The sequence below is a fragment of the Notothenia rossii genome (assembly GCF_949606895.1).
Source record: "Notothenia rossii genome assembly, chromosome: 12".
Lineage (NCBI taxonomy): Eukaryota > Metazoa > Chordata > Actinopteri > Perciformes > Nototheniidae > Notothenia > Notothenia rossii.
In genome coordinates this window covers 2,055,313-2,069,096 of record NC_136911.1, presented here as the reverse complement: position 1 = coordinate 2,069,096, position 13,784 = coordinate 2,055,313, and the positions used below count along the sequence as shown (strand labels likewise).

At 42.0% G+C, this 13,784-nt stretch overlaps 1 protein-coding gene across 1 annotated transcript; it reads right to left on the bottom strand.

The window, feature by feature from the left end:
- Window positions 1–462: 462 nt before the first annotated feature.
- Window positions 463–11,140, bottom strand: pi15a (peptidase inhibitor 15a). Its single transcript, XM_079661010.1, has 6 exons — window positions 10,921–11,140; window positions 10,503–10,816; window positions 7,678–7,796; window positions 5,235–5,367; window positions 4,563–4,678; window positions 463–1,988 (listed from the first exon to the last, which is right to left on the bottom strand). Exons 2-6 carry the CDS (start codon window positions 10,770–10,772, stop codon window positions 1,853–1,855), a joined length of 774 nt encoding a protein of 257 aa, XP_079517136.1. The 5' UTR covers window positions 10,773–10,816; window positions 10,921–11,140; the 3' UTR covers window positions 463–1,852.
- Window positions 11,141–13,784: the final 2,644 nt, after the last annotated feature.

The window sequence follows — 13,784 nt, the reverse complement described above, 5'->3', positions numbered from 1 at the left end:
CAGTAGAATGAATGGAGAGAGAAAACAAATCTAGATTCTGCTTTTAGTGCATTTTACAACTTTAAGGATGGTTCTAATAAAGGCTATAAAATAGTTCATCCTGGGTAGTTTATTTAGTTAAAAATTATCCGCTGATTTACAGACATCTCTTTCCCAATGTTAGTCAATGGGGAAAAGTCTTTCTGGGCCCAGTGACTTCACGGACTGATACGGAAGTGTAGTACCGCCGTTTGGACACCACAAATATTTTTCATCAGAGTCCACTTCCTTGGGGCTTGTGTAGAACACTTGCGCTCCAACACATTGTACAGGTAGGTGATAGGTTAAGGGGCGGGACATCTTAAAGCTGTTAACCAATCACAACAGAGCCGACCAGCTAACCAATCAGAGCAGCTCTGGTTTCAGACAGAGGGTGAAAAGAGGTACGTAGGGCAGTATGAGAAAAATAGAGCTTTTTGAACATATTCAGTACTTTTTTTAATTGTTCAGACATATATTTACAATCCTTTTACAAAACCATAAAAAACCATATCAATTAAATATTTTTCCCATATAAAAATGAATAACTTACAGAATACTTGTTTTAGGATAGTCAAGGTATAATGATTATATCTACATGTACAAAAAGAACAATGATAAACAATTAAGGTGCACTCGAGTGCCTAACTCCAAACCGAACTACATCAGTGATCATAACAAAATATAAACAATCCAATATATCGATTCATCGGTATATAACATACCAATACACTGCGTACAAATGATTATAAAACTGATATGTGGGTCAGATTCAATGTATGTGCTCTTTTTAGCATTGATATTATAAGAAATAGGAATAAAACATGTGCAGATTTAAACTGCAAATGCACCAAACTTTTGAGAACAGAGGCTTTCAAATCTGACTGAAAATATACGACAAAAGGAAAATACATCAGCTTACAGTAAGTGCACTTTGTCAACAAATTGCGATTTGTTGCAGGACACAAATGTTGCGTTAGACTTGAGGTTGAAGTTAGTTGCGGCTCCGGGAGTTTTACCCTCTGAGTGAAAAGCTTTCATGTTTCTATCACAGCATTCCTGTGCAGGCAGAGCACACACCATGGAGGTGAGATCCAGAGAGAGAAGCTATCCCATGCTGTGATTACCACTCTGCCAATGGTGAAGAAACGTAGTGAAATATGCACCAAATACAGGCTTTGAAGGTTTGAAAATGGAACAAATTACAGAGCCGGAGGGGGGGGGGTAATGTTGAGAAGAATATAAAATAATCTGAGATTGGAGTAGAACATTTGTGTTAGAAATGTAAGCAAATACAATTCAATATGTAGGTTTTTAAATATTAAAAAAGCTGACATTTTCCGAGATTAAAGTCAGGAATTTAGAAGAAGAATATCCGTGAAGTACACATTTCTATCGTAAACGGTTTAGGACATAATTAAATAAATTCTCTAAGAGTAAGATCAGAAATGTACAAGAAAACATGTTGTAATATTTTGGAGAAAGTCACTAAACAACTCAAATACATTTTAAGATGTTTTCGTGTAAATGTACTTTTCTTTTTTCTCTGAGTATTACCCCCCGCCCCAGCTCTGTTTTCCTTGTATAAACATTGACCATAATACGCCCTGCTTCTACACATAAATTATAATTCCTCTATTAAAAACACAAATTAATTTACAGTTTATTTACATAAGTCATCAAAATCGTCTGCTGCCTTCAGGTGTGTGTCTGTGTCTCTCTTTTTTTTTTTTTAAATAAGCCCATATATACAAAATAGTGTGTTCCAATGTGCAAATCCTTACGGGACTAAGATAGAGTCTCTGTAGGAGGGGGGGGTCCGCTCATGTCCTGTTTATTTAAACCAGTGCAGGTAGTTTGTCTTGAGAGCAGGGAAACACATGTTGTTGCTGCAGGAGCCCCCGTAGCTGGGGGGGCAGGCGGAGCACGGGACGCCCACTTTGTAGGGAGCCTCTCCGATCCAATTCCCCCTGGAGGACACAGACAAGGAGGGTCAATAGAGTGGTGCAGGAACGAGTCCTAAAACCCGGAAGTGAGTCAGCATTTGACCACTTCCTGTTCCCTCGTCTCAGAGCCAACGGTTCCATTGAACTAGTTTTTGGAAAATAGCTGAAATAAGGTCTGTGTTTGACTCAAATTATGAGACGGATCACGTTTTGTTCTACGACATTAAATCCATCAGCAGTGACCCCACTGGTGATTTCTGAAGAGTTGACGTGTCTGAAAAACGATGGTTGTTACCAAGTGGCTGAATAGGACTACAGAAGTTGTGGAGGACGTTGTACGTCATTACTCCGAACACGTAAACACTACTCTAAGTTAGTTTCTGTTCTGCTTGAAAGCAAGTCCCTGCCTCCTGCAGACTGTTCAAACAAACGCTTCAACTCGTACCATTTAGAATCTGTGTGTTTGAATATGGATCTTAAGTTGGCGTGACGTTGAAGTCGTGCTGCTGGACTCGGCTGTAGTTCCTTTATAGCATCACGTTGCTTCTGGCCATTAGATTCATGATTAGAACATTATAAAAGTAGGGTAGACATGTGGAGATTATCCGGCTCAACAAAATGTGCATTTATCAAACAGGTTCGCTTTCCACAGACCTTATAATTACAATATTCCAAAATCCTATGGAGAAATCCCATTGCTTTTTTGTCGAGGGAACCAGCAGCTTACTTCAGGGTTGGCCTACAAAAATGAATTTGCATTGTCAATATTCTCTATAATAAGTCAGGGAAACTGTTTATTGACAACTTTTAACAGGAAAATATCAATATCTAGGAACAAAAATGTGCTTTAAGTGGCTGAATTTCTATTTAAATCCCATGACAGGGCAAGCTGTATTTGCTGATGAAGATCGTGTGATAGGATCAAAAACTCGAGAAACAAATGGCCCTCAAAATGAGATTCAAACGAGACAATGAGGGTCAATTGAGTCAGTGTACCTGTGTAATATTGCTTAAGATGCAGGAGTTGGAGATGATGACAGCATGAATTTGAGTGGTCAAGATTCTAGATATTAAGTCAGGGAAACCGTTCATCTTTTAAAAGGAAAATATCGCTGTTTATTCTACTTGATAGGAACAAAAATGTCCTTTTAGTGGCTGAATTTGTATTTAAATCCAATTACAGGGCAAGCTGTATTTGCTGATGAAGATCGTGTGATATGATCAGGAACTGGAAAACATATAACCCTCAAAATTAGATTTACCGTAATTTTCGGACTATAAGCCGCGCCTTTTTTCCCATTTTTCGACCCTGCGGCTTATATAACGGAGCGGCTAATCTATGGATTTTCACAGCTAACGGCCACTAGGGGACCTCCTAAATCTATGGATTTTACAGGTTACAGTCCACCACCTTTAACTCTATGGGCTCTATGGCCGGTCCGCCCCCCCCACCTTTAAGCGGCGGGCTCCAGCAGGAAAAGCTGGAGGCCGGAAAAGAGTGAGACAGGTAGCGCGTAAAAGTAAAAGTGGAACCGAGAGTGGTACGAGAGACAGAACGAGAGCAAGACAGACAGACATTACGAGAGCGAGACAGTTTGTCCCCGTACCACTGGTTGAAAACCGCTGCTGTAGATCACTGCCGGTAAATGTTAATAAATGGGAGCTTCCTCAAACAGCCATCTCTTTCCCGACAATCCCCTCTGTGCACGAACCCTTACATATGGTAATGAAACATTAAAACACCTGCGGCTTATAGTCCAGTGCGGCTTCTATATGTACACATCATTCAATTTAGCTGCTGCGGCTTATATTCAGGTGCGCCTTATAGTCCGGAAATTACGGTAAATAATGTCATAAAGAGATTATTTGTCAAGAGCAGTAAGTCACTTTAAGAAGGAATTTAACAAAAATGTGTTTCTGTTTAGTGGTTTATTTGCTGATTATATTCTAGGTTAATTGTTTTGTCTATAAATTATCTGATGAAAAAGGGGAATCCCAGTTTCTCAGAGTCTAAGCTGATGGCTTTAAATGTCTTATTATTCCATTTCAAAACCCAAAGATATTCTATTAACTATTAACAAGCAAGATATCTCCAGACTTTAGAGGCTGAAAACTGCATTTTGTTCACATTTCCAATTGAAAACCTACTTTTATGGATAGTTTAAATATGTGGCGGTCATCTTTGCTCGACTAACTGTTGCAGGTCTAATTGTGAGAAAATAAGTAACTAGTAACCAGCTAACTTGACAGCAGAGGTTTCCTCTCACACAGTGACCTCTGCAGACTCTCAGACAGGAGATTCAGCTAAAATAGTTCTGAATACACTCTGACATGAGCTCCAGACCAGTGGGATTAGAGCACCGGGTCACATGTCAGTCACAAGTCCAATCGGGCTTTGATTCCTGGAATTTTTCGAGACTTTCTTCTGTGGTAATGCGGTGCCGGTTCACAGGCTTGTATCGAGGTTATTTTGAATCTGCCGGAGACATGGGTGGCATTTTCCGACTCGGCACAGAACAGAGGCTTCTGTGTCGGGATTAAAACTGCCATCACCGGGTTCATTAGAATCACCTTGCAGCGTGCATGAGATGTACTTACTTTGGTGAATAGTTGCAAACTAAATATGTCGCCCGTTTCCACACCGAGCCCCAGACGTTCATGTTGTGGCACGTGTGGACGGCACAGCCCACTTTGTTGGACGTTGCCCACACCATCTGGAAGAAATATACAACAAATTAAAGTCATTGTTAGACCTAATCATAGTAAATCTGAAGGATGGGTAAAGGTCGATTTAGTCTGGGTTCAAGTATGTTTCTGTGACATTTATTGGGATATTTATTATGATGATAATGTTTAATATCGTCCGGTGGCTGTGCTTGTTGTATACAAATTAAAATATTTGTAATACCAAATCATAGTAAATATGAAGGATGGGTACAGGTATGTCCTCACATAAATGTAAATACTGCTATATTTAACTATATTTTTTTATTATTTTTAATATTTTTCTATCTATGTTTTTAATTTTTGTTTTACTTTTATGTATGCACCATGACATCAAGTCAAATTCCTTGTATTTGTCAACCTACCTGGTGATAAACCTGTTTCTGATACTGATTCTAAAAGAAGCTGTGTTGCTATTCAGTCTATTCAGTTTGGGTTCAAGTATGTTTGAGTGCCATTCATTGGGATATTGCACGATTTGTTTCTCATGATAATGGTGATATGATCTGTTTAATATCGTCCCGTGGCTGTGCTTGTTGTGTGTACCTGTGTGTAGTGAGTACACATGGGTCCATAACATCTGAGGGGGCAGCGGGGGTTGCAGTCGCGGGGGTACGGGAAGGAGTAATCTTTGACCTCGTCGTACCACGGCTTCACCAGCTGGAGGATGGATCGATAGCTGCGAACACAAGAAATGTTGCATAAAGTACAAGAAAACTGATGATACATGAAATAATACAGCCTGAGATTTAAATGTTGATCTGTGTCACCGAGTTGGATCTGTGATTCGTGCTTCACAAAAACTATTTTATCAATTGATGTGCCGATAATGTTTTGAATTCATCGATAATCACCATGAAATGTCACAAATTACTGTCCAAGTGAGGGCCATCACAACTTCAGTGAGATAAACATCAAATGTGTTGTTCTGGCCAAACGTCCAAATACCCAAAACCATTTGCATTGGAATGATTTAGGACAACAGAAACTAGTAAATCCTGTCATTAGAGAGGCTAGAATCAGAGAATATTAGAGTAGTTATTATCAAAAGTTGCCAATTACATTTCTGATAACTCTAATCCATAAATCAACTAATCATTTTAGCTCTATGTTCTTGTTTGTGTATGATCCATCCAGATTATATAATGTATCACCATTGTTCTTTCAACAATGGCAATAGGCGTGTTCACACCGGAGTACTTTTCCCTGTACTTTTCCCGTTTCGTTCCGTTAGTACCCCTTACTTTGCGTTCACACCAAAAAGAGTACTTAGTGCCGGGAACTTTTACCCCCATTTTTAGTCCCTGCTAGAGAGGTGGTACTATCCTGGGGAGAAAAAAGTACCAATTTCTATTGGCTGGCGAATAGCAAACCACGCCCCGTAAAACGCCGCCATTGTATTTGCTGGCATTAGCATTATTAGCATTAGCCCCGCGCACCAACGCAGAGAGACTAACTTATGGCAACACAAAATAAAACATGGGAGCAGTGGAGAGGAGGAGGTGTCGGAGTTCTGGAGATTTACTCGGAAGGCTTCAGTAGAAGCTGCTGGGACTCCCAGCAGCTTCTACTGAAGCCAGTCCCCAACTCCGGGGACTTCCGGCCGGGGACTCCGGGTGGCAGTATACGCCAGGAAGTTGTTTGCGGCCTGCCAGTAAACCCAAAGCAGAAGAAGGCGAAGTGACGTCAGCGGCTCATTTGCGTAATCTTCCCTCAGGGAACTTATTCCGTTGTGAACGCGATCTGTACTTAGTTCCATGGGGGCACTAACTCTACGTCCACACAGCAGCTTTGAAAAAATCTTGGAGCTGAGCGTGTCTGAGAGCTTGGGGATTTTTTGCGAGCAACGCGACCAACAACCAATCACATGAATCTCCCGCCCCCGACATACAAAGCAAAAAACCCCGGAGATTTTATGCGAGCAATATATGTATATATATATATATATATATATATATATATATATATATATATATATATATATATAAATTCCCCAAACAGGCGAAAACCTACCAGTTTCACCCACTGTCTCTGCCACCTCCCTCCATGCCTGGTTCCTCCGGTTTGTATCCGGTAAATAGTTCTGGTCGTAAAGAACCGGGTGATTTACTACCGTAATTTCTCGTTTGGAATATGAGGAAATTAACTGCGGTCTGGCTCTCCCAGGATGCACGCGGTTTGATTGGCTAGCGCTTGAACTGTCAGATTTGCATAAACGGGATTTGATAGGCTGACGCTTCCAGCTCAGCTTCAAAAGTTGAACATGGCTCAACTTTTGAATCCTGAAAATCCTGAAAATCCTGGAAATCTTCGCTTTGCTTCCCCACAATGCAGTTCGGACAAAAGCGAGTCAAAGTGACGTCACCCCCATTCAAAGTCAATATTTTTTTTAAGCTGCTGTGTGGACGTACCGTAAGTGCCGGGGAACTAAGAGCCGGCACTAAGTAAGGCAAAGTACTTGGTGTGAAAGCGGCTATTATAAAGAGTCTGCTAAATAAATGTTGACACTCCTATTTCATTTTCTTGTTTGTTTACCGAAAAGTAGGCCAGTTTTTCTTTTAGATATCCAAACATGCTCTGCACTAACACAAGCGTTACCTTGTTAACCTTTTCGAAGTATTGTTTCTACATTAGTAACAGTCGTTTTTAGAGGAAACATCCTTCCTACAGGGCTGTCTCTGCCAGTCAGTGAGCTGTTTCCCCTGGAGTCTCATGTTCTCAATCAAATGTGAAAGTGCAGCAACACGTGAAGGTGCCCTGTGTTTCCAAATGGAAAGTCAAGACCCACTAAAGGGATGCTTCTTTGTCCTCAGGGGTCATGGCTGAAAACACAACGTGTGTTTATACGAAGGGTCACCGGAGCATTCCTCAGGCCGTCACCAGGTCACAGAGCAGAAACCTTTAGGAGGGGAGGCAGCGACCATGACAGAGAGAGAGAGAGTCCCAGCAGATGTGTGAGAGGGGGAGGGAGGGGTCAGAGGTCACTCACCGTCCTGTCCTCACTGAGAGGTTCTGACCCAGGAACCGGAGGAGGTGGGACGGGCCGTGCTCCCACAGGCAGGCGTGGGCCCAGTCCTCAGAGGTCTTCGCCAGGGTGTCGTCCCACACCTGAAGATTCAAGATTAAAGATTCAACGTTTAAGGCTTTTATTGTCATTCGTACATAGCTACAGTGTAGATGTGACAATGAACATCTTAGGTCACAGGCTCCACCAACAGTGCAACACAATGAAACAGATTAAATAAAATATTACATGTAAATAAAATAGAATACAAAAGATATAGTGCAGAAAAGTCTATATACAGTACTTGGAATATTGATGTATGAGTTGCAAACGGATGAATGTTATGTATGTTCTTTCAGAATGTCAGGTGTTTAACATTCTTATACAAGTGATACATCATTTGTAAGTTGCAAAACACACCATCACACACAGCATCACACACACCAACACACACAGCATCACACACAGCATCACACACACCAACACACACAGCATCACACACAGCATCACACACAGCATCACACACAGCATCACACACAGCATCACACACAGCATCAAACACACCATCACACACACCATCACACACAGCATCACACACACCATCACACACAGCATCACACACAGCATCACACACAGCATCACACACACCATCACACACACCATCACACACACCATCACACACAGCATCACACACAGCATCACACACAGCATCACACACAGCATCACACACAGCATCACACACACCATCACACACACCATCACACACAGCATCACACACAGCATCACACACACCATCACACACACCATCACACACAGCATCACACACACCATCACACACAGCATCACACACAGCATCACACACACCATCACACACACCATCACACACAGCATCACACACACCATCACACACACCATCACACACACCATCACACACAGCATCACACACACCATCACACACAGCATCACACACAGCATCACACACACCATCACACACACCATCACACACACCATCACACACAGCATCACACACAGCATCACACACACCATCACACACAGCATCACACACACCATCACACACAGTAGAGATGTCCCGATCCGATCACGTGATCGAGGATCGGAGCCGATCACGTGATTTTCAAAAGATCGGAATCGGGAGAAAAAAATCGGGGATCGGGATTTTTTTTTTTTTAAATACTTTTTTTTTTCTTTTTTCAATGTTACAAAACAAAAATGACCATGTTCAAGTCTTAAAGTCATCCTGAGGCCTTAGTTTTGGTTTCAAATTACAGAACATCATGTATGTGTTGTTTCTTTGGGGCTTGTTTTCATAGACCTGCTTATTTCTCTCAAATCTGGCAACAGAGTGGGCGCAGTGTCTAATTGTAGCAGTAAGCTAACGAGTACTGATAAGCTTTATTTTGATCCAATGCTGCACAACTGAACTGATCCAATGCTGCTGTGAAAGAAAGAAGCTATATCCATGTTGGATAGAATATCCAATTTAAATAAAAAAATAACCTTAAGGGACAACTTGAATGCTTTTTTTCCTCTTAATGCATTGCATAAAGATCGGATCGGGAAAAATCTGTATCGGCAAATTGTCAAAATCAAATGATCGGAATCGGATCGGGAGCAAAAAAAGGTGATCGGGACATCCCTAACATACAGCATCACTCACACCATCAGATATCATCTCAGTGACATGTGAGACCACAGCTCTGTGAAGGTGTTGCCATGGCAGGACGCAAAAGTCATCCATCAAATCTGTTAGATAAACTGTGAGTCCTCCACTGAACACAAATATACACACACACACACACACACACACACACACACACACACACACACACACACACACACACACACACACACACACACACACACACACACACACACACACACACACACACACACACACACACACACACACACACACACACACACACACACACACACACACACACACACACAGGTAATTGGATACTTATCAACACACACTCACTTAGGTAATGTGACTGTAGCCGTGAGAAAGGACTTCATTCTGCAGTAGGTTTGATCTGGATTTACATTTATTATCCTTAACACCTTAGCTCTTGGTATTTATTTAACCACCTTGCTAACTTTGTTGCATTTGTTGCAGCTACAGAGAATGGAGAGGCAGCCTAAAGTCTTAAAATGGAAATAGCTCAGTTGTTTTGTTTTAAAGTTACATCCTTTCAAAGTCAAATGAGCTACTTTACACCATAATAGTGAAAACACAGCTCTCTGCAGACTGCGTTCAAGCATCAAGACACAATCATGTTCTCGCAGATACTCTTTATCACACTGCTTATTAACACCACCACTTTTTTGTGTAGCTTAAAATGTAAGCTTTAGATTGGAATTTAAAGTCTGATTGGGCTTTTTTTGTCTTACTCCTGTGAGCAGGCTGCTGGCACCATACATGACCCCTCTTCCCCTAAGTGACTACTCTGGTGGTCTCTCCTGCAGAGCAATCTGCTCCACAGCTCAACGCCAAGAAACTACCAGACATTTGTCACTTTACTCCTTTCCAAACTGCAGCTATTAAATCTTCCTTTGACTAAGCATTTTTCCACTAGCAGAACATGCATAGTAAAAAACAGGAGGTCTACTATGTCATGTATTGGGATTTGAAGGGTGTCCATTAGCAATGTTTGCTAAAGCTGCCCCATTTACGGTTTTTTGTGACAGCTGATCGATGGGGACGGTCCACGACACTATAAACAAACACATAAACTAAACACATGCATATTGATTACACATATAAATGAATCAAAGCTCTCACTTACCATGTACTCCATGTTGGCTGCGGGGGGAAACACCTTCCCTCTCACTTTGTTGTGGTAGTCAAGAATAGCGAGCATGTCATTCTGGCTGATAAAGCGCTTCCTCCGGCTCCTGGAGAAGCTGGAGGAGTCTGTCCCGGAGCTTTGAGCCGCGGAGGTGAAGTTATTCCCCGACAGAGACCCTGAGGCTGCGGGGATGGTGCTGGACAATGCACTGGCACCATATGACATGCACAGAAGTATAAAGTCTACGGCGAATAACTGAGACTGCATGATGGATTAATGAAGCTGCAGAATATAGCGATCCGTGGAGTGATCTGCAAGGAAAGCACAAAGACACTCCTAAAGTTTTGTCGCAAATAACATGCATAACAAAGCAGACTAAGCTCCAAATACAGGACAGAAATATCGCCGCTCCTACCTTCTCTTGCAGCGGGACTTGTGCCTATGTTTCCCGGCTGTGTCCCCTCTGGAGCCCCGGTGCTGTGCTGCAGAGAGAGAGGAGGAGGAGGAGGTTTTACGCTTTGCAGACTGTGAGTGCTTCAGGATCAGTCCTCTCTCAGGGTTTATATGCTCTGCAGCGGACAGGAAGTGCCTCAGAGGTAGAGCTCTGCCCCTCCTGTCACCTGAAACAGCAGATGGTGGGTTTTCCCAAAGCAAGTACATTTACTATATCTAAGACTGTACAATTTTGAGGCACTCTACTTGAGCTTTGACATAGTTTGCTTTGGACTGAATTCCATCCATGTGATAGCCTCGCAAATTCAGATAAATAAAACAAGATGTAATCAGCTTACTATTGCTCATGTATTATAGTTTACAAGCTTCTAGACACTGTGCACAAAGTAAGAATAAAGGAATACATATCCTCCTTTACCAGCTGCATCATCCAAGTACTGAACACATGTATGCATAAATAATTATTCTGCAGAATTAGTAGGCGTACTTTAGGAACATTACAATCTAATGCTTTTGTAGTTTTACTTCAGAAAGACCTATACTTTAATTTGTATCAGAGTATTTCCAAGTATAACGTCTGAATACCCCCTCCACCTCTTTTTTCCTGACTCTTTCCTGGCAAATCTTGCTCAATTTCATCATGAGGTTTGCAGCTGCAGGATATGGAAAGACACAATGAATGAATATTAAGGCCTTTATCAAAGCAAATCTTTATCAGTGTTTCTAATGGATGTGATCGATGAATATAAGTGCGTGTGTGTGTGTGTGTGTGTGTGTGTGTGTGTGTGTGTGTGTGTGTGTGTGTGTGTGTGTGTGTGTGTGTGTGTGTGTGTGTGTGTGTGTGTGTGTGTGTGTAGGGTGAGAGCAGGTTTCTAACACCAATCAGTGTGTGAGCTGCCGTTTCTTTGTCCGTCTGTAGAGATGACACTTGTTCTGCTCAGCGAGGCTCCAGCTGTGTGCAGACGCAGAGCCAGAGAGGGAAAAGCCTCCGCAGGTCATCGTTTTCATTGGCAGCTGGAGAACAAATTAAAGAAACGTGACGCAGGAACAATTTTCCTCCTCCTTCTTTCTTCTTTCTCTTCTTTCTTTCCTTCCTCCTCCTCTTCCTCCTCTCTTGTTGCCGGCACATTGGTGCTTTCCCAACAAAATCTTCTTGGAAGTGATGGACTTCTCAGGTGCTGGAACTGGTGGTCGGGATTTATCACTCAGAAGTGGAAGAGTGGCAAATAGTTCCCGCTAATTCACTCCATCCATACATTTCTGCTCCAGGAAAGACTCAAGAAGAACATTCACAGATGAATATGTACCTCCTCAACCTGATCCAGGGCTTTGCTTAACGCCAGGACAATGTGCCGAATTCATTCTTGTATTTTAGGAGGGAAAACATTGTTTATTGTGTACAAAAGGAAAGAAAATAGGTTGTTGGCTTTATAATTTAACCAGTAAAACACAGCTGAAGAAAAGAAGAAGCTCATACAACAATGAAAGATAAGAGATGAACGTAAGTTAGATTACCTAAAAAACCTCAGCTAAAGAAAAAGCTGGAAGACGATCAGCTTTTCAGTGAGAGATAAGATGAAATTACCTACAATCGAGAAAGACCTGCTTTTTATATGTTCCACTGAATTTTACCCAACAACCAATATTTACTCAACCTATTCAAAATATTTAGACATGTTGTGATTCTGCTTTCTTTGTGTCCTGTTATGACTGTGCACCCTCACATCTGCTCAGTATCTTTGACTCATCCTCTCATCTGGTATCAATATGGAGTCGGCTCTGCAGCCAGTTTCTGATGGACACGGTGCGGAGATCCATCCACAGGTTTATAGCCATATTATTGTCCATACTATCCGATTAGCTAAACACCTGTTTTACAGCCTTTCACACTATTTTCTGCATGTCTACGGAGACTTCCAATCCAAGACTAAACACTGAGTCAAAAGTTTGATTGTGGAAAACCAGAATTTAAAAGGATACTGTGCTCCAACTGTATCTTTCTCACACACACACACACACACACACACACACACAGACAGACAGACAGACAGACAGACAGACAGACAGACAGACAGACAGACAGACAGACAGACAGACAGACAGACACACACACACACACACACCCCAGATGATATTCCCTCACACTCAGAGAGCTGGTACGTGTTTGCACAGTGAACCCAGTGACATTGGAAAAGCATTATTATCATATTGTCAGCGTGATTAGGGCATTATTCGGGACGCTAGCTGCTCCGAAGGGCCTCGGTCTGTTTGGGAAAGGCATTATTTTTCAGACAAAGCATTTATTTACTGTACCTACAATATATTGTTCCAAGTTTCCCCCATGTTTCCCCCCTCTGCAGAGGCCTCTCGAAGCCCAGTGCTGGTGCCAGTGGAGAGAAAGAGGGCTGAGCGAAGGGGAAAGGGAGAACGAGAAGCAGAGTTGCATTAGTTATGATTCTACATGCGTCCAATCAAAGCAGAATTAATTAAAGAGTCAGTATAGTTTGCAGGTTTTTTTTATGTGCATTTGTGCGATTAATGCAAGAGCAAAACAAACAAGCATCTGTTTTCATGCCGGCTAAAGTCAATGAGTGTACGTTGGACAGTTTTTGACTGCAGATTCAGAGTTTATTGTACTGCAGGACATTTCAACAAGTGACAAAGTGATTCTGGATGTCTCCTCGCTCTGTCCACTCGTCCAGCAATCAAAGCGCACGCTGCACCGTGCACTCCACCCAGGGCTATTGTTACTGCGTTGGCAGAGAGCAGCGTGCAAGGGAAAGTCACTATCGACAGCATGTGAATGCATCACTGGGAAAAGGTTGA